General features: G+C 36.0%; 1 protein-coding gene across 4 annotated transcripts in view; it reads right to left on the bottom strand.

The window, feature by feature from the left end:
* Positions 1–2843: 2843 nt before the first annotated feature.
* CPEB4 (cytoplasmic polyadenylation element binding protein 4) overlaps positions 2844–21625 on the bottom strand; it is a gene marked incomplete at its 3' end in the record, with an annotated part of 60615 nt that continues 41833 nt past the window's right edge. For 2 of the 4 annotated variants that reach the window (XM_084242215.1, XM_084242217.1), the window contains 7 exons: positions 14778–14801; positions 12845–13018; positions 8801–8890; positions 8350–8468; positions 6979–7093; positions 5420–5601; positions 2844–3071 (listed from right to left, as the gene is read on the bottom strand). In XM_084242215.1, the coding sequence (XP_084098341.1) occupies positions 2844–3071; positions 5420–5601; positions 6979–7093; positions 8350–8468; positions 8801–8890; positions 12845–13018; positions 14778–14801 (932 nt within the window). The remainder of the gene's footprint in view (positions 3072–5419; positions 5602–6978; positions 7094–8349; positions 8469–8800; positions 8891–12844; positions 13019–14777; positions 14802–21625) is intronic. The other 2 variants (XM_084242216.1, XM_084242218.1) reach the window with 1 other exon arrangement.

Raw genomic sequence — 21625 nt, 5'->3', positions numbered from 1 at the left:
TAGTAGAATAACAATTTCTTACATTAGTCATGCATACTAACATTACACACCTGTCTCACGGCAGGCTATTTTTTTTTCTTTATATATAATTTAAAAGAGCAGACATCTCTGAATCAAACACTTAACATCAATTTATTAATATTAAAAATGGCTAAACATTCACCAAAAATGTCTGCGCTATGAATAATTTTAAAAACTTAGTAAGAAGCTGTAGACAATTTTGTTTTTTTAAATTTCTACCCTAGGCTTATGCATTTAATTTTTTTTTAGGAACTACAGTGTTATCTGTCATTTTCATGCGAATTTTTTTCATTAATTTGTGACTTTACATAGACTATTTCTTAAATTATAGGTACACCAACAGCTGGTGCTGGGGAAGGATGTTTAAGCAACATGCTTTCTCTTCTCTGCAGACTCTAAAATAGCATTGCCAGTGCACAACATTCATAATTTAAAATGTATGCAGAGCACTGAAATGTATAAAAAGCAGAATATAAGAAAATAAAATTTATTAAAATTATTTATATTAAAAAATGAAGTATATGAAGATCTCTCAGTAATAAAAGTACAAAAAGCTACTCTTTGCAATATGAAAAATTGAGGTATTGCATAAAGAGATATCCCGTCAGTGAAAAGTGTGCCTAAAAATGTTCACTGTTGGAAAAACAAGATATACAAAAGTAGTGCATAACAAATATACATTATGTGCATGACAAAATAAGTTAGCTACAAAAACACTGTACCGAAATTCAGCAGGTCATGTACAAAGGGAAAAATTATTATTCAAAGCTAGTTCTCAAACAGTGTTATTTCTTGTTAACTCATCACACCTGTTTACTGAGTAGGAACAGCACAATAGCACACCCCAAGCCACCTACAAGCAATGAAAAGAATAAAAAGAGGCAAATGAACATTCCGATTAGAATTATGTAGTTCAGGAGAAAAGAAAAAAAGTCCCTGACCAGCTACACAAGAGCACCCTCCATCCGCATGACTGCTTTCAATATTTGCAGGGAATTCTTTAAAAGCAGCTCCCTTTCTCTGTTTGACTATTAGACAGCAAATGCCTCCATTTTGACCTTTGGAACTTAACAGGTATATAGTTCATTAAAGCCTGTGTTAAAAATAAAGGACTGCTTTTCCTAAAGAGAACCAGTAGGGGTCATCAGCCAGGTGGTTCCACCGTAGTGCTGGGGCAAGTCTTTGGTTTTGAAGGATCCAAGATGGTACTGTTAGGTAGCACAACTAGCAAGATTGCCATTGGGTTTTTTTTTTTTTTTTCAATGTTTTGCACACTGAGAATAATTCTTTCAATGGTGGATAGGGCATTTAATAAGAGAATGTCAATTAAAACAAAAGTTACTTCCATGACTAGGGCTTCAAGAGACTATTTTAAATTTACCCCTGAAGCATACTGTTCAACACATAATAACGCCTTTCAAAGCTAGAATTTTATTTATAATAAAGCATGCATTACTTGATGAAGTTGGCACTTCAAACACTGACTATGTCCCATGCTAAGTTCTGAAACTGTAATGTTATTTTATAGGAAGAGTAAGATAAACATACGTACCTTTGCACAGATTTACACAGTTACTTAGTTCAACAGTGCAAAACACTTTGCAACTACTTAACTTTTTTTTAACTTTTTTTTTTTTCATTTTCTATGTTACAACTAAATTACAGGATACCCAAAGTAACTTTAAATCTAAAAGTAAGCCAATCTAAAAGTAAGTAATCAGAGGCCAATTTGTATGTTGGTTTTGTCTTCCGGTTTGGGCTACAAATGTACTATAACACAAAATCAAAAATGATTTCCTTGAGGTATCTCTAGATATCTGGTTTGTTTCTTCTTTTTAATGTCAAAATGGAGAGCAAAGGCTGACACCTGATGAGTGTTAGGAAATTAGGATATAGAGTTATATATAACATCAAAAATAAAATTTATACATTTGTTCTTTCGGAGAGGAAATGCTAGTTTTCCCACCAGTTGTCATTAATTCTAGCTTTGGTAGGTTTCCTGGGGCTGTGACCAGATAAGTACGTTCAAAAATAAATAAGTGCACTCCCCTCAGTAGTAAATTTACCCAATTTTTACATTCTGAATTTTAAAAATCATTTAAAAGAAAATAAACCTAGCTCTGCCTACTTTACTATTTTTTTCTGATGTGGTAGTAACTTTGAGGCATAATGAAATTATATTCTGCCTCGAAACCCTTAAAATTTGTTATAATGCTGCTTCAATCTCACTCATGCATTTGTGTTTGCTTTAACATGCTCTTTCCTGTTAATAATGGTTAACTTCCTCCATTGCTGTTAAAAGAATAAAAAGGGGATGGAGAAAAGAGAGAGGCCAAAAAGATGAAAGAAAAGAAAGGAAAAGGCAAAAGCACTTCCTTGGGGAAATTTGTGTCAGGTTAGACTGATAGTGTTCTTGTTGCATGGTTATTTTAATAAAAGTATTCTTATATGTTATATTATTAACAATAATTTAATTAAAAACCCAAAATATTCTATTGTTTCATTTCTCTTTTAATATTTCTCTCTCTCCTCTAAGAAAATGTTGCAGGAAGTCTGGATCCTCTTGGTCTCCAGCAGAACAAGAGAAGAAAACTTCCACACAACATGATGACAATATGAAAAAGGAGTTCATACCTATTGTTTTCAGTGACACGAGAATCTACAAAACACCTATATTATAGGTCATTCTTTTCATTATACTACTGTTAAGTTACAGACGGCTACAAAAGGACATGCCAGAGTGAAGAGGTTGAGGAAGGGGTCAGAATTAACAGAAGAGTGCACTTATTCTGAGGCCTGAAAATGAGCACTGTAGTTATCCTTTAGTTCCAGCGGAATGAAATATGTCGAGGACGGTCACCGCCTTCCTTCACCAGGGGCTTGTGGAACTCCCTGCCAGCCCGAGAATGAATAGCAGCCCAGCAATATTCACAGTAATACTGCAGACAGGTAACATTAGCACAGAAAAATGGAGCAAATTTTCCCCCACAACGGGCCCCCTGACATTCATCACACAGCTGATCATCCAAGACATATGGCTTAACTTCCACCTGCAATCAAACATAAAAGAAAGGAGTTTACATTTTTCAGTGAATGGACCAGGTGACTCTTACCCTGTGGATACTTCCACCCACTGTGCCATGGTGCCCAAAGGGAAGGGTCAATAATCCCTTTCCCAAAGTAAAGACAGTCCAAGAACCTGGTAAGGTTTTCATGCCTATCATTTTATATAAATAAACACTTCTCACAGGAAAACAGGATTGCACCAGAAACAATAAAGTAAAGCCAACTGTTTAGACTAGGACATTATGAGACAAGCCTGCAGGATTTTTCAGAGACAAAAATCGCCATTTTAATTAGTGGATCTGAATTTTTGTCATATGTGGAATTATAATTTAAACAAAACCAACAAAGAGCTTCCAAGTTCCACAAAATAGCACTTCAATATTCAAATGAGAGGGAAGATGCCTGACGTCTGAGTCACAAGCTTCTGAGTTGTAATCAAGCCTGGTTCATGGTTTCTATTTCCAGTGCACACAGTTTGGATGATAATCACAAACCTGGAACTCTGGGAAAACTAGCTCTGCAGCATATTACTCACAATCTAAAACTGTGCTTTGTTCTTGCTAACTAACAATGGTATGTTTGAGCCCAACAGTCAGAGGTGAATTTATTAAACTGGGCCTGTTCCAGTGTTCAATACACCGACCTGTCATTTGAGCCTCTCAAGCATTAAAAATAACCTGGCTATTAATTCACCAGCTAGAAGAGTTGTTTATTTTTAGTCTTGGAGAGATGCATGGTTGAAACTCCCTGATGTCAGGCTATCACCACCACTGGTGCCATCCAGTTCTGACAAGTAACCCTGACAAAGGTTAGCTATGAACAAAAGAAGAGTGACATGGAAGGCAGGGAGAGAAGACAGAACTAGAGCATTAGACTTCTGGCCCTGAAGGCCATTCCATGACATTCAGAATGACAAGAATACCCGTCAAAGACTTTGATCACAGCGGAAGACAAATTAAGTCAGAATTTCTAATGACTAACTATACGACTCTGAAGTCTATGTGGGAATGAAGCAGTGAGGCAAGAGGGACAGTTGACTAAGATATGGACACTTTTTAGAGGGAATAAAAATGAAGTAGCTGTGTTAACAAATGCTGCAATTACCCCTCCCTGCTTCCTCCACTTATAATTGAAGCTATACCTTTTTCTTTAATATATTCACAGTATGGTAAGATGGCCACTGCTGCTGGAGTAGAATGCACATGATAGGGAATATGAGCAATGGGTGTAAACCTCTAGTGACTGGATAGCCTCTACATCCTGACCAGCACAATCCAATCCATCAAGCAAGGCTTCTTTGAGCACAATGCCTAGAGTGTTGGACATCTAAGTCAGTCCTGATGAAAGTGCCAGTCTGCCATGAAAGGGGCTTACACCAGCATGTAAATCAATACATGGCTGCCATCCTTTACCAAGGTCTTTCTATAAAAAAAAAAAAGTCAGCTGAACTAACCATCGTGCTCATCATGCTTGCTAATGGAGCTGATTCACATTCTGGTGTAAATTCCTATTTTACCACAAGCAAGTAACAATTTGCCGAGAGGTAGCCAGTTCATAGGCCACACTTGGAGTAGTACTGATATCAGATAGCATTCAATCTACCAGAACATAAACTCATGAGCACAGGAACTTCTTGTCCTAGGCATTAAAACATCTGTTAAGCGCATGAAACAGAATGATGAGAAATCTGTGAATGCAAAGAAATAAGACACATAATGGAATATAGAGTTTCAAATACAACAGAGGAAAGCGCTCTCTGAGGTTTTCTCCAGCCTTTTGATTCAGAGGATAAACCCAACAAAGAAGAATTTTAAGATGTGTTGGAAATAAGGCTAATTAGTACCTAATTTTAGGTGGTGGAATAGACTTCAAATGAAAAGATTATGATTTCTTCTACTTCATTTCTTACAAAGAAATATTTCTAAGACATTCAATTCTGGAAGTGAATTTATTCAATTATTTGTTACCTAGCAGAGTGGAAAATAGGAGCTCTCCAGGGCATTCATGTTTGTATACTTGATATAACACAAATGATGGACTAACTGAATATATGAGTAAATGGAGGTGACAGTTTAGGAAATTAAATTGACCAAGTAAATTGGTTACAGTGAGACAGTGAGTGTTCTGGTTAGGCTACTCAAAAAACTAAGAGATAGAGGACATTCATAGGAATTTCTTAGCTGTATTACAGAGCATACATTGCTTTGGTCCTATAAGGCATAACTGTAAGTGTCAATTTATTGTCATATAGAATTTCCTCATTCTAATCTTGGTGATGATACATTTTTGAGGGTTACATCTAGAAATTTCCAGAATGTGATCTAGGACTTACCCGTTTATCTATCTCTCCATGCTGCAGCTGAACAAAGCGGGCACTGATAGCAGCTATGTAACTCTGCTGATTAGAGAATGCAACTCGCCCAGCTCCTTTTGGATATTTCAGCTCAGGGTCAGTATCAATCCCAGCGTAGCACACACCTCCATACAGCCGATCCATTATCATGGCAAGCTCCACTAAATGAGAAAGAAGCAAAGAGGGTATGTGAAATCAGGAAAATTTATCTGGCTCACCAAAGGTTTCATCAAAAGCAGTTCATCTGTATTGAGTGTGTGTCATTCCTAAAATCAAAGTTGTTATTACAACCCATTGTCTTTTGCTTTTTAACTGAGAGCAGGTGCTCTGCTGGGCATTCTACATGTGTTCTCTTTATAACAACCCTCCTAATTAAGTAAGTGCTAATTTCCCTGGGAAACTGAGGCATAGATGGAAAGAATGATCAATTTACCTGAGGTCATGGATGGTTAAGTGATGACAGTGCTGGGTGGCACACTGACCTGTCTCCTCTGTAGCATGCTACTGCCATGTATTTACTAATTAGCAATGTATTGCTATATGAAATAATCATCTGAACACTGAAAACTGATTAGTAGATTCTTTGTTTGGGGGTCATTCTAGTTTACCTCCACCAAAACCCCCACAGTCAGGTTATTTGCTAATTGTTCTTAATAAAAGCTTACGTAATGAATGTATTTTCTTCCATGTAAAATATTACAGTTGTGAAAACTACATTTCTCTTTATCTTATGCTTTTATCTCTCTTACACTTTTAAACCTAAAATTACTTAAGGTGGGGGATGTAACTTCTTTGGTATACTACTCTGAAATACACTATACTGTGAGAATCCTACTGTATTTCAGAGCATAGTAAATAGCTGATGAACACATGAGGATGTGAGAAACAAACATGCAACAATGCAACACATTAATCTACTCCTGAAGGGATGATGAGTGTAAAGTGGTGATCGTTAGGTTAGTGAGCACTACACTAAGCATTCTGTGTTTGTTGTCTCATTCAACACTCAAAACAATTCTATTTAAAGTAGATACACTTGGGCCTCCCCGGTGGCGCAGCAGTTGAGCGCTGGGTTGCAAAGCTGCCCGCAGCCTCTGCAGCGCCGGTTCAATCCCCAGCTGCTCCCTGGCTACCGGAGGAGGGTCCCACATGGCGCGCAGACCTCTCCTGCTGCCGCCCGCTGCTCCCCTCAGCAGTGTACTTCAGTCCTTCTGCCTGTTCTGCTCCCCTCTCTGGCTCTGGTGAATTCTCTCACCCTCCTGCGCTTCTGACTATACCCAGTGCTTGTATAAATAAATAAATAAATAAATAAATCTTAAAAAAATAAATAAAGTAGATACACTTATTACTCCACTTGATGGATGAGAAAATTGAGAATTAAAGAAATTCAGCCACTTATCTAAGATCACTTGACTACTGACTGGGAGCAGAGCACAGAAATTCAAACCCAGACATTTTGATTCTACAACTCTCATTCTTAGGCATTAATGCAAGCATAGTAAAGGATAAAGAGGGTTGTTAGTTTGCTTAAATCATACCAGCTCGTAATGGTCGAGGAACACCACCAACGAATATGGTTTTTCGTGGGTCAAGAGGCTGTGAACCATCCATCACGAAGTCACTGTCACTGAGATTCCAAGGTCGAATTTGTACCTAGGGTATGTGCAAACAAAATGTCTCATTTTCAATTTAGAAAATTATGGGGGGGAAAGACATTTAAAATTATTGTAGAATTTTTTTTTAAAGGCAATAATTCACATCACTACAAATCAACAAAGCTGTAAAGCTAGAAAAGACTTAAAAATAGTGTATCTCACCCTTCATTTCACATTTAAGAGCAAACTGAGCCAAGGTGCAAAGTTCAATTTAATTGCTTATTATACACCAAATAGCTTCATAAGTCTTTAATTATCTATAAGTTAATTAGCTGTTTGCAAGTTTACCTGAGCCTCTATCCTACCCAATCCTTCAATATACACAAAATTCAAATTTAATATCATATTTGATGCTGATGAGTACACTAGCAAATATGCTGCATTATTTCAAAAGCAGTTCCAAGTAAAAATATTAATGATAAAACACTTCATGTGTCTATTAGTTCAGTCAACCAAGAACCATTCACCCCACTTTAATTGTTTGCATTTGTTCATTGTAATAAATGCCCACACCAAAGGCTATGGGTTGATATGGGGTATTCCCAATATGCACATCAACAAAGCCCTAAGGATTGACTGGGAACATAAGTAGAAAGAGTCTAGGCCACAGGAACTCTGGGATAGGCCAAGACACTAAGAGGAGCTCTACAAATTTTTGCTTTATCTGAGGTTGCTGACAATTCCTTTCATCCCTAGGCTGAGGGATAATAAATTCCTGATTTACCAGATTAGTCAAAACAGGTCAGATGCACTATTCCTAAAGACTAAATTTTATGATAAAGAAAAATTTCTCCAAAAAGAAAAAAAAAAACCATACACATATGTAATGTACATATATGTACACACGCAATTCATTTTATTTTGGAAGAGTACCATAGGCAAAAAGGTAAGGACAGTACTGGATGATACCTTGATCAAAGAGAGGAAGGAGAAAGAAAGACATACATATACATGTAACTTGAGTTCTTACTATTCAGAAGAAATTCAGCCACTTCATCAAATGCATTATCAAGTAAAGCCTTTTAATAGTAAAGATTTACCAATATATTAATTAAGCAAAAATTCAATGAAAAAAAAAAAAGCAGCACAAATAGAGTGCTATTGTTAGGAGCTTGACAACAGTAATAAAACTTGTTCATTTTGACTCTTCTTCTAAATGTGTCAATTAATAGACACATCAAGATGCCTGTGGGTGTCAGAGCTGATGAATGGAAGCAAAATCAAGAAGCTATTTTCATGCTAGACTGCACTTACTGGCTTATCTTTGATGGTGGGACTTGATACACACAGGTAGAGTTTTCCATCTTCTTCAATACATGCATCAATGAGAGCCTGCACAGAACTTTCATCTTGAAACAGCAGGAATGCATAGCCTGTCAAAAAAGGGAAAAAAAAAGGCTTGTATGTTTTCTTATGTCTTCAAGATAAAGGAAGAATAAAACTAAGGAAGGAAAAAAAAGAATGGAAAAGATGAGAAAATTAAAACTAAATATTCCCACCCACAGTTAGATAATATCAACATTAAGATCAGTTTGGTATTATCTTAAAACATCTTTTGGGGTAAAACTATATTTGAATTGAAAATAGGTATTAGGTGGAAATTTCAAGGCGTATTTGGGAAATACAGGTTTAACAATGAAAAATTTTAGTATTCATTAAACAATATAAGATAAACAGCACATATATATAGAATCTTGGCAATTACCTTTCGGAGGAAAATAGGATTTGCTCTCTGCTTTATGAGGCCAATCCACAATCAAAGGGCCAAAGCGACGGAAACTTGCTGTGATCTCATCTAATGAATGACAAAGCAAAAAAAAAAAAAGTGGATTTAAATATTTCTGTGATCATTTGGGACAGTAGTTTAGAAAAAAACAGTTTCAAATCTACTATTTATAAGAACAGTACAAAGAGCTGCACACCCTTCATCTAGATTTTGCAGCTATTAATATTTTACATATGTGCTGTCTCCACCTTCCTTTTCTATTTCCTTCCTCCTCCTTCTGTCTGTGTGTGTGCATGAATAAATCTTTCTCTGATATGAGACTCTATAACCCCAAAACGCAACTGCTCAAAAGGTCACTACCTTATATACCCTCATAAAACTCTTTCAACCAGGAAATCAACACTGATACCATTCTACTGAGTTCACAGAATCCATCCAAATGTCAAACTATTCGAATATATCTCCTTTTTTTTTTTTTTTTCCTGATCCACAACCCTATCCAAAACATGCTGCATTTAGTTGTCACGTCCCTAGAGCATCAGTCCTTTTCAGTTTGGAAAGTTCAGTTTGGAACAGCTCCCCATTCTTGCCTGTCTTTTGCAGGCTTAAAATACACAGGCCATTCATTCTGCAGTATGACTCTCAATCTGGTTCTGTACTCTGTGTCCTCAGGGACAGACTCATGAAACAGGAAAGTCACTGTGACTGAGTCGCCCTGTCCCACACTAATCGTGTGGGACATGCTAATCGGGCATGCTAATCGTGACCACCTGGTCAGGTGGGCATCTCACTAAAGTATACCATTCCCCTCTTTGTATTTATTAGTATTTGGTGGGTGCAGAGGTACTATGCTATGCATCAATATCCTGCTCCCTTATCAGCTTTGGCATGCATTGAAAACTTCTGTCTATATCAACTACCATAATGGTAGTTGCCAAATGCTTATCTATTTCCATAATTCCTTTCACATTTACTAGTTAGTATTATACACTAAGGAAGGCTCTTCCCTTATTTATATCCATATGGGCCTATTGTATTCAATAGTCATAATCTGATTCTCATTTACCCTGATAACCTAATTTACCCCCAATGTCATCACTGATTTGGCCAGTGGGAGTCCCTGGTCCTATCATTTTTGACATAGTCCCATCATTCTTTAAGTACTTCCATACTTTCTGACCTAAGATGATACCCCAGACTCCCACCTTCTTCTTTCTAAGCCTGAGCCCTAAAATCAATCTCTTTTTTTCCCCCAAGAAGTCCTGGTTCCTTTCATCAATAAAAGGTATTTAGAAACTAAGATTTGGCTACCATGTACACTGCTGCTCAGGCCTCTGAGCAGACCCCCTTCATACACATACCAAACACACACCCCCTCCACCTGGCACCCTTGCCTTCCTTGCCAATCCACTTTCTTGGACACCAAAGTTGCTGAACCTTGTGAGGAAGGGAAGGGAAATGATGGGTAGCAAAGACCTGATCACAGTTTACTACTACTTTAAGTGATGCAAGTTAGGCTGTACAATATAGCAGGACAACTAACAAACAGACTATAGGAAAATAAATTTCCAAGGACGTTCTAAAAAGAATAGGTAAGCACATATACATAACTAAGACCTGCAAGTAGGACAGAACAGAGTAACATAAAAGAGTTGGAAATATGTTCAAATTCCAGTCTGGTAGAACGACTTTCATCTCCAAAAACAGTACATTCTATTCTGCTACAACACCTGTTTCTATGGTAACATTTAGCTCAGGTGAGATTGGTAAATAGGGGAATGGTGTCAGTATAACTTGGAAAGTTGTACTGCTTCACAAATGAATTTTCCTAGGCAAGGTGAGCTAGCAGAATGAAAGCAGAATTATATAACTTTCACCAGTAGAAGAAAAGGCCCCAGCTCGGTTGATGTGTAGGCAGCAGCGCTTTCAGTGCCTTTACAAGAAAACTGAAAATGAGCAAGGCAACTAGGGTTCTCCCTTCAGAGAGATGTATCCCCAACCCTGAAGGGTTCTTCTCTCCTCAGTTTGTACTTCCTAGCATGCTCAGAGGTTCGTTTCTACATGCACTGCCTCTAAGCTTGCAAGCAGCATTTCTGCTGTATTGGTTTAGTGCTTGAGGCAGCTTCTAAGCAAGCTGAGCTACCTGACTGAATTGTCCAAGTTATCTCTGAGATACTAATTCTTGTTCTGCTAACACTTCCAGTACAAAGTTCATTAGGTTTTAAATGATCTGCCTCTAACCCTATTTTGCCCATAAACCCTGTAATTTTCAGTGCACAATCCTACAGCACACAGTATTCTCCAGGAATACATGTGATATTACAGTAGAAAGGCCTGTCTACCTAAATTGCTACTAACTTATTAACATGCCTGGCTTTACATATAAAGCAAGATGAATATTGTGATTCCCATTAATTTTGTTCAATTTAAACCACCTCTTTACCAAATTGGTCAAATTTACTTTGAAACTGTACAATTCAGATTGCTCAATAATTTTCTAAAAAGATAAAGACTACCGAGGCCAGAGGAGGAGTAGTCCCAAGCAAAGTCAGTTAAAATTCAGTCTTCTTTCCTCTTTTGGGTGTAAGCATAGGATTTACTCATTATAGGCCATCTGGGGCTCAGGAGAGCTAAAGCTTTTACCCGAGAGAGCAAAAAAATCTAACATCCACAATAATAAAGAAAATAAGAACTCTGGCCAAAAAAAAAAAAAAAAAAAAAGGAGGGGGGTAGAGAGAGAAAGAGAGAAGGACACACCCAGGAACTCAATAAGAGCAACCACTATTGTGACCAGATGGAGCCCAGGACAAACAATGTGAACATACCCCACCCTTTAGCGCTGATTCAGTCTACCTGAAATTTTAGCTTGCTTCCAGGAGCAAGGCATTTCACTGTAGACCACAAAACTCTGTATTTATTTCAATCTCTGACTTTTTGAAACTATTTTTGTCTCAACCTTCAAAAAGATTGATCATCTGAAGGAAAATGAAGTGACACAATCCATTTGATCTCTGTCTACATGGGAAATTATTAAACTTTACTGTTATACCTTATAGATTTTTAGAGCAAACTCTTCTATTTTCTATAAAACTAATTATTTTTATTTCCCATCAGGAAACCAAGATAAGATAAATAAGGAAAAAAGCAACCACAGATATACAGATGCTTATGGTTACTTTGATTTTTATTTGCATCACTTAGACCCACAGATGAATTAAATACAGCTGGCCAACTAGTTCTCTAAATCTTTGCATGACTGGCTTCTTATTCAAGTCTCAGCTCAAATATCACTTCCTGAAAGAGGACTTTCTTAACCACCTAATCAACGAAGATTCCCTGCATCACATGTCCTACATATCATATTACATTGCTTTATTTTTAACACTTATTCTGTGATATTTTCTTACACGTTTATACATTTGTTATCTGCTGTTCCCCATTAGAATGTAAACTCTCTGCAAGCAGCGATTTTCTATCTTGGTTACTGCTACAAACAAGCCTAAGAAGAGCCCATGGTATTTAGAAAGCATGTAAATATTTGATGAGTGAAAATATATTCACAGAATATGACTCCCTTAAGATCCCTTTTCTTGTTACAACTATTAGCTGCATTTTTCAAAAGTTCTTCCTTCATCTAATATTTTAAACTTTAAGCAATTAACTATATACATTTATGGTGTATTCACAAAAGGTAAGGAAGAAACAGAAAAATACATCATTAAATTCAACCAGCACAGCACAAACATGGACAAAAACACAATTAGCATTGTTGTTTGTCCACAACAGAATTCTTGAGAAATTTTCCAATGACCTTTACTTATTTTCATTTCTTTCAATCATTTGTTTCAGCTGGTTTCTAAAGTCCTACTCCCCGTCCTCCTGTGAACTTATATGTTATGACAGGAATACATGGCAAAAGAGCAGCACAATCACAACAAAAAACCTGAAGCCAGACAAGATGATTATAACAATAACAGCAACCATTGTCTATGAGTTACCTACTACATGCCAGTCTGGGCATACCTTCATCGATGTCAGGAGGTAACCCACCCACAAACACCTTGCGAGAGTATCTTTCCACTCTTTCTCCATTCTGGTGAGTGAAGCAGTGAGGTGAACCCAGGCCACTATGAAGAGGTTGATCCCCACGGCCATCATCCAAAAATCCATCTTCCATTGGAAACAGTGAAGACTGACCTGCAATAGAAAGCAGGAAAACAAAGCTAACAGAAAATGTTCCTTGCTGGTGATTATCTTGCACAAAACTCAAGGAATACAAAGCTCAAAGCTGCTGCTTTATTTTCTTACTAACACATAGGATCCACAGATAAGCTCTTGATTTCCCATCACCTTAAAGTCACCATTGGGTGAGAGAAAAAGTTCATGGTTAAATAGAGGGATGCTCCACTATCCCATTGGGATCCAGAAGCTTCAGTGAGGTGAAATGGAAGTATGGCAGGAGAGAGCAGGTCTTTTGAAAGCAATGGGCAGCACAATGCACGGCCTTGGCAGGCCTACGGCTACTGGCAGCCTAGACAAGTCCACTGAGCAGTAAACTTGACTATCAGATGCTATATCACTTACACTTTTTAAAAAAGCATTAATATAGCCTGTACAATTTCCTCTAAGGAGGTATTTAAAACGAACAAGTCGATTTTTAAAGTGAGCACTCATCTTAGTTTTACTTAACTAATGGGATATAGTCCAAAACTACTTAAGCTATTAGGCAACTTCATTGTGTATAATGAAGACACTGACATTACAGAATGAGTTCTATAATGTCAATTCATTACACAATTTGAGATTTTTAGACATAATAAGGATATATTCCCTTTTAGTTGAGTAATTACCGGTTGCTATACATGCTATTAATTAGAAAAACTAGCCATTAAACTAAGTGTTTGAAAAATCCTGTCATACTGAATATATAAGCAGGAAGACCAGAGATGTGAATGTGGTTAATATTGTCCCCACATTTACTTAACAGCAAAATATGAACTTTTAAGTCATAAGGAAAACAAAGCCACACATATCCCCAGGATCTCTCAAGCACTGTTTTGTTACTTTTCAGGCTGTCCATTTACTTTTAGATGCTACATAAAGAATTTGTTCATGGATCCTACAGAAATGCACCTTCAGTGTTCCCCTTTTATAGAAACATTCTAGTGTCCTTTTGTTACCACACTTGCTTTCCTTTCAACTTTCATTACTAAACACAAATAATAACAGTACACACTTAGAAATGTATACTATAATACCATAGCTCAAAAGATTTATATACTGAAGATAAAAATAGCTATAAAATTGTTTATTTCCTGAATGATATTAAAAAATCACTTACAATTTTAAACTGAGCTATTTAACAAATTTACTTCTTATGAAAAGGCAAAAGCATTACAGTCAGCAAAAATAAGATTTATTCAGGCACATCAAGGACATTAGACAGTAAAATTTTGAGAGTTCCCCTGCCCCAATTTTTGTAATTTATATTCATTTATTTAGCTAATCTCATTTTAAACCAAATCTCCTTTATTATGCTTTGTTCAAAAAGTAGATGTGATTCAGGTATACTCAAGCCTCCAATATAATCACATTGAGACTAATCAGACTATATTTTCCTTTTCCAAAATTCTTAATTTTTTCTAAGAAATTTCTTTCAGAAAAAAAAAGGGAAGAAAATCTTCAGCTATAAATTAGTTGAGTTTATAATATAACATAGGCAAATTATTTTTATTCAAATCCAAATCCTACTTTTCTGATAATTTCTCTAGAGCTCATTGATACCTTCAAATTAGAATTATCTATAATGTTAACTATAACACATAAAATATGGATTGATCAAAACTATCTTTTATTCCCCTTCCCCTTCCCCCCCACAAGGGTAAAAAATTGAGCCAACTTGGGTCCTCTCCAAATTACAACTGAGACAGTCAAAAGTTAGAAACAGTAATGTTACCTCTCCTTCGCCCATATGTCCTTGCTGCATGTCAAATGAGAAAAAAAAAAAACAACCTTTCAAACATTGTCAAAAGTATCAACTGTGATTTCATCTACCAGCTTCTGAAACTGAAAAAAAAAAAAAATTGACTATGTATGATTTTGTCTCAAAAACAAGGATTTTGGATGGTGCAAGGTCAATTTAATGTATTTTTTTTATGTTCTTCATGTATACTATTAAGCTGTATTGAACTTTATGTGTATTAAGTAAAGGCTACTTTTGTTATAATCATCACCCCATGTCCAACGTAATATGAAACTAAAGGAGTATGTAATATGACCTAAGCTGACTGCCACCATGTTTATCTTATTTTCTCTCAGAATTCTGGATAACTAGCAATGCAGTTAAATATTTTAATTTTTAATTTGTGACTTTTTCATCACTTTGGGATAAATAGCAATTTTATGATTAATCCTTAATAAAGTCATAAGAAATGAAATCTTTAGGCAATTTATAAATTTTCTTTTAGCCAAAGGTTTCTTATTGTTAATCAGATCTTCTACATCATGTTCCAAATGCTGAAAAGTAATAGTTATAAAATTTTATAAACAAATAGGTTTACTTTTAAACAGCTAAGATAAGAAGGAAAGTATATAATATACCTATATGCATACAACTGAATACTCAGGAAATGATGGTATAAACTTTAGATTGGGAAGTTGTTGAGAAAATGTCTTTCCTGAAAACAATTAGCACTTACAAGTCCAGGTTGTCCAAATACCTCAATTCTATTCAACAAACATTTCTTGAATGCCTGATCTGCGAAGCAGTATGGATAAATAGCACAGGGCCCTGACTACAGTAAACTAGCAACCATGAATGCCAGACAGCCACACCAGCAAATAATGAGAATGTAACATGCCTTCTACTATAATAATAATGTGTTAGGTGTAACAGGAACAAAGGAGGAAAAGCAACTGTTCTGATTAAAGATCAGAGAAACTGCGGTGTGGCATTTAAGATGGACCTTTAGGGAAAAAGAGAAAGGGCGTTGCATGCCTGTAGTGCTACAAGTAGGGGTGCTATAATGTCCAGGGAAAAAAGCCCAGGGGCAAATGGGGACCTGCCTGGATATGAGGTTTAAACAGGAAGCTGGGATGGGTTTTCAAAGTTAAAAGGTATAGCACCTTTAAGAAACACCTGGTCAGGGTTTAATTCTTAGTCCTTTAGATAAATGCCAAGTATAATTTTAACTTAGAAGTGTCATGTGCACATTTTCCAAAATGAAATTATGTCTCATACCAAAATACATTTTTACTATAACTAGATAACATTGGATTTCAATAAAAGTACTCAAGCAAATGGATTAAAACCACAAAATCTCCCCCACCAATTAAATTTTCACTTTCATACATCCTAAATTTGTGGGGAGGGGTAATTTGTTCACTTAGTCAGACTGACAGATGTTACGAAGACAAATGATATTACAAAAGCAGATGCTTGTTTAAAGAACATTCATACAACTGGTTTCAAAGGTAAGGGAGTTGCAGAAACAAAGATTTGAAAATCTTGGATTGATCTACTTTAAAAAGTTGATTGATGTTGATTGAAGTTCTGAGGGAAAAAAATGAAAGAGTGGGCTTTCAATTAACATAAAAACTATAGCTACAAAATTAAGCTGCTTAATATAAAAGAATTCATGGTTAAATTCTGAAAACTATTTGGATATTTTCCCACATTAAGGGAAAACAGTTATAGGTGTGCTTATAATTATAAAAACTGTCCAATCAAATGGGGCAAATTAGTATAAATTTGTACCATAATAATAAAAACAATAACATTCTAGATTTCAGAAAATGCGAACGTTCAAATTTTTTATTTCCATCTATTATAAAATGGTTAATTGTATGCATTATTTTTAATGAGATTTTCACATGATGTATGTATGCATATATATATATACATGCACACATACACACACAGGAAAATATACAACATGAACACACCTATGTAACCAGAACCTAGATGTTAGCAGAATGGTGAGTGGTGCCACTTCATCCTATGTATGTGAGACCTAAATACACTTTTTTACAGATTTCAAATTATACTTGGCACCATCATTATGATGAATACTTGTAACACAGATCTTCACCACTTTTTTGAGGAAAATGTCAGGCAGATTTCAAGTCTCACAGTGATCAAGTGCTATATATTATCTGATGTTTCCCAAAATTGAGGAAGTGGCAACTAAAAAAAAAAATCATTTTGTGTTTAAGAAAATCTCCATTTTGAAAAATTTCTAAGTCAACTGAAATATAGTCTGCTCAGCATATTCCTTTAATTACCAAAGAACACAGTGTTAAAAGATACAAAATATTTCAATGCTACTATCAGTGAATAAAAGTCTTCTAGTCCCTATGAGAGTTAAAATGAATATTATTTATGTTTATCTACTTTTGTTTTTATTTCTTAGTTTTGATTTATGAAGTACTCAATAATTTAATGTCCATACTAATGTGATCAAGAATGTGTTATAGCCTGAAAACATTGTATGGTTATAATTTTTATAACTTCTGGATGCATACTGTTATTACAGCTATTGATATTTCATTTACAAAATGTCTTTCTAGGATAGATAGCTTACAAATACCCTACTATGATCATTAAATTCCCTCCAGGAAAATAATCCACTAGTTTAGGATGCTAGACTGCAAAGAAACTACAGAAAGACTTGAGAGGACTTTCTTTCAACGTACATTGTATGCATGTGTGTGCATAATTTCATAACAACAAAAATATTTATCTTTTTTCTCATTTGTTGTAACATTTATAGTTGTAAAACAAACACGGTATCCATAAATGCACTTCTTTTATAAGAAGAAACAGTCATTTTAAAAAGTGGCACCTATTCAAATGCTTACAGCTCAAGTTCTCTAAGAGGTAGTTGGCATGAGGTGCCTAGATGTGTACCATATGATCCTTACTGTGTAAATTTTAAGAAGACATAAATTGATTTATGGGAATATACATCAACATTTTTTCTAGAAGCAAAGACTCTCTAGGGAGAGGAATTGGGATGGGGGAAAGAAGGTTTCTGCTTCTTAAATTTTATTCTTTTCAGTATTATTTGTTTATTGTTATTACATACACTATACTACTACACTTATTAATGGATCCTTTCTGGCTTTCCTCTAGACACTTCCATTAAAGCAAACAACTGATCTATTAAAGAAAAGCATCATCACTACATGAGAGCATCAAATCAGTTCTGTAAAGAATAGAACTTTAGGCTATGAGAGAGAAAATATTACTAGGTTTTAGCAGGCAACGAAAGAACAGATCCTATTATGGCTACTTGAGCCACCTCAAGCTCTCCATCTATCTCTTATGGCCCCCTTATTGAAAAGGGAAAAAGGGAGAGGGCTGAGATAAGATGATGTTATCAAATAACTGATTTTTTCAGTAGGGCTAAAAACTTGTATGTGGGAGAATCAGTCAAATCAATAAATCAGTTAAAAAGATATAAATCAAAGGCTGGAAGCTAAAAAAATAAAGATGGTGGAACCAAAAAGTAGATCGTCATCACAAAGACCAAGGCATACAATTCAACAGATGCAAAAACCATTTTGAATTTTTTTAAATAAATCAACCCCTAACTTAATGGGCTCATTATCATGAAATTATTTTAGATATATGCTTAATAGTCAGCATTTCCAAACACATTGGCTTGTGTTTGCTTAGCTTGTTGGTACAACAAAGAACACTGGCAAGATATAATAAAGATATGAGACTGTTATGGATAAAGAGTAAACTCAGAGAAGGGCAGAGAATGTAACTCGAGCTTCTGTATATCCCAAGCCCTCAGTTTCTTAATTATAAAAACAGAGCCAAGGAGAGAATAATAAGACATTTAAAGATATACATATCTTTATGTAGATATAATTCTCAGTCAGATGCTCAATAAATACTCCTTCCTCAAAAGTTAACTCGTCTATACAGTCTTAGGTTAATCTGCAACAACTACTCTCAGTTTGCCATGACTACTAAAGCTAACAATTGTACAGCACTCTAGAATTTACAGAATGTTTTCATATTATCTTTTTCACAAAGGGATCTTTCAACATGCTCCCTATTGCAGCAACTAGTGACATGTTCTATACATTTACAGTAAACGGCTACAACCTACATTTCTCCTGGGTAAATTATACCCTCCCTTTTCATAGATGTCTGCCCCCAAACCCCAGCTTTAAGCAATCTTACTCCTTTCATTTCAAAGAACTATGATTAAGAGATGTTGTTCTATGCTAATCTTTAGAAGATTTCTTACTAATCTTCTCCTCTGGCACAAACAAATATTGTAGCTGATGCTTCTAAGAGAAAGAAAGAGAAAATACATACATAAGTTTGTTAAGACCTAATATGCTTAGAGGTTCTGTAGTTTTCCTTGCCACAATGCTCATTTTTGAAGCATAAATCCTAAGGGCTAAAGCAGGGGAATGAGAGGTTTGGGAAAAAAGGACAAAGCACAAGTATTTTTATACATGGGATGGTGGCTGCATATTAATTTTTCTAGGTAGAGTTTCGATATGGGGAAAGGGAAAGTAATGTTTTAATATGATGTCTATCTCAGAGTGAAACCAAGACACACCGGAGGAATTTGAGGTAAAACTGAGTACATTTCATGCTTTGCTTTTTATACGCACAAAATGGATATTCTTTAACTCTGCATCTATTTTTTGGTAAGATTTATTTATTTATTTATTTATACAAGCACTGGGTACAGTCAGAAGTACAGGAGGGTGAGAGAATTCACCAGAGCCAAAGGGAAGAGCAGAGCAGGCAGACTGACAAAGTACACTGCTGAAGGGAGCAGCCGGCGGCAGGAGAGGTCTGCACGCCATGTTGTGGGACCCTCGCTGGCGGCTGGGGATTGAACTGGTGCTGCAGAGGCTGCGGGCAGCTTCGAACCCAGCGCACAACCGCTGCACCACCGGGGAGGCCCTAACTCTGTATCTATTACATCAGATTTTTTAGCAAAAGGTTTCTGCTATGAGATAAACTGTGTCCTTTCCTCAAATTTCATATGCTGAAGTCTTAACCCTCAGAACCTCAGAAAGTGACTGCACTGGGAAACAGGGTGTTTAAAGAGATAATAAAGGTTAAATGAGGTCACTGGGGAGACTTTAATCCAATATGACTGGTGTCCCTTCAAGAAGAGATTAGGACACACACATGCGCATCAAGGGAAAATCATATGAAGGCACAGAAAAAGGACAGTCATCTATAAGCCAAGGACAGAGATCTCAGGAAAAATCAATTGTGCTGACATCTTGATCTCAGATTTCCAGTCCCCAAGACTGGAAATAAGTTTCTGTTTAAGTCACCCACCCAGTCTGTGGTAGCTGGTATGGCAACTCTAGCAAAATCAGACAGCATCCCAAAGGTAGCTAGAAAATTTAGGGGTTTTTATACATTTAAATCCATGGATTCCCCACCAAAATACCTCTTAACAAAATCTCTACAACTAATAATACAGCAATAAATTGAAAAATTCCCTAACATACACTATAAGGTTGTTAGCATAGTTATCAATTATTATTTTATTATTTGTTGAGTTATACTGGCAATATCTTCTAAAAGTTATGAGTGGTATTGAAAGGTTATTTCCTAGAAGGAGAACTGCTGATTGAACATAGCCACAAAAAAAAAAAAAAAAGGTAATTTGATCTGCTGGATGAGTAAGCCCCTTTTATCTTTTTATACATACAATTCCAACAGTATTCCAATAAAAACTGCTTAAGTGGTAGACTATGCTGAATCTTCTTTCTTTTTATTTACTTAGGGTTTAAACTCTGCTTCTTTCCAAAAAGTTTTGTGATTGCTCGAAATTTCAAAACAAGTTATATAATAAAAATCAGTCAAAATTCAAACATTCATGTAAGAAGAGAGTAAACAGTTCTTCCATATTTTTATGGAATGAGAAATGGCTTTCAACGCAAAGGAGACTTGAAATAAAAAGCTCTTAAGTTAGAGCTGAAACAAAGTAGAATAGCTACATAATCACTTTTTAAAGCTTTTTTTTTTTTAAAGATTTATTTATTTTTTTATACAAGCACTGGGTCAGAAGTGCTTTTATACAAGCACTATACATAATCAGAAGTGCGGGAGGGTGAGAGAATTCACCAGAGCCAGAGCAGGGAGCAGAACAGGCAGAAGGACCGAAGTACACTGCTGAGGGGAGCAGCGGGCGGCAGGAGAGGTCTGCGCGCCATGTGGGACCCTCCTCCGGTGGCCGGGGAGCAGCTGGGGATCGAACCCGCACTGCAGAGGCTGCGGGCAGCTTTGCAACCCAGGGCTCAACTGCTGCACCACCGGGGAGTCCCTTTAAAGCTTTTTAAAAGCCTAAATAGACTATGATGGACAGGGAACAGCTTCTCATAGTTCCTTAAAGTCTTAAAATTGAATAATGAATATAAAGCAATACAATGTAGTATTTTATTTCCTGCTTTAAGAAAAGGCTGCATGGATACAACATGCAAGGAGGCTGCAGTGAAAAGTGAATACAGTTAAAATTTTAGGTTATCTATTTTAATAATAGACTAAAACAGCATGTTCAAACAGACAACTTTTACAAACCATCTTAATTCTTTTTCTGTTTTTTTCCCTTATAGATCTTTAGTACTAATATTTCTAATTTAAGTCAGGTGCTATGCTAAGTGGTTTACATGCATTTAATCTTTACCATAATCCTCTCACATAGATAGTATTTGTGACTTCTAATTTATCTTCACTAAGCACAGTGAACTCATTATATTTTATTTGAAACAGAGCTATCCCTAAAACCTGAGCTAAAGTGCAAATAAAAT

This window comes from Talpa europaea (genome assembly GCF_964194135.1).
Source record: "Talpa europaea genome assembly, chromosome: 9".
Taxonomy (NCBI): domain Eukaryota; kingdom Metazoa; phylum Chordata; class Mammalia; order Eulipotyphla; family Talpidae; genus Talpa; species Talpa europaea.
Note: the sequence above shows the minus strand (reverse complement) of the source record. Positions and strands in the feature narration are given on the sequence as shown.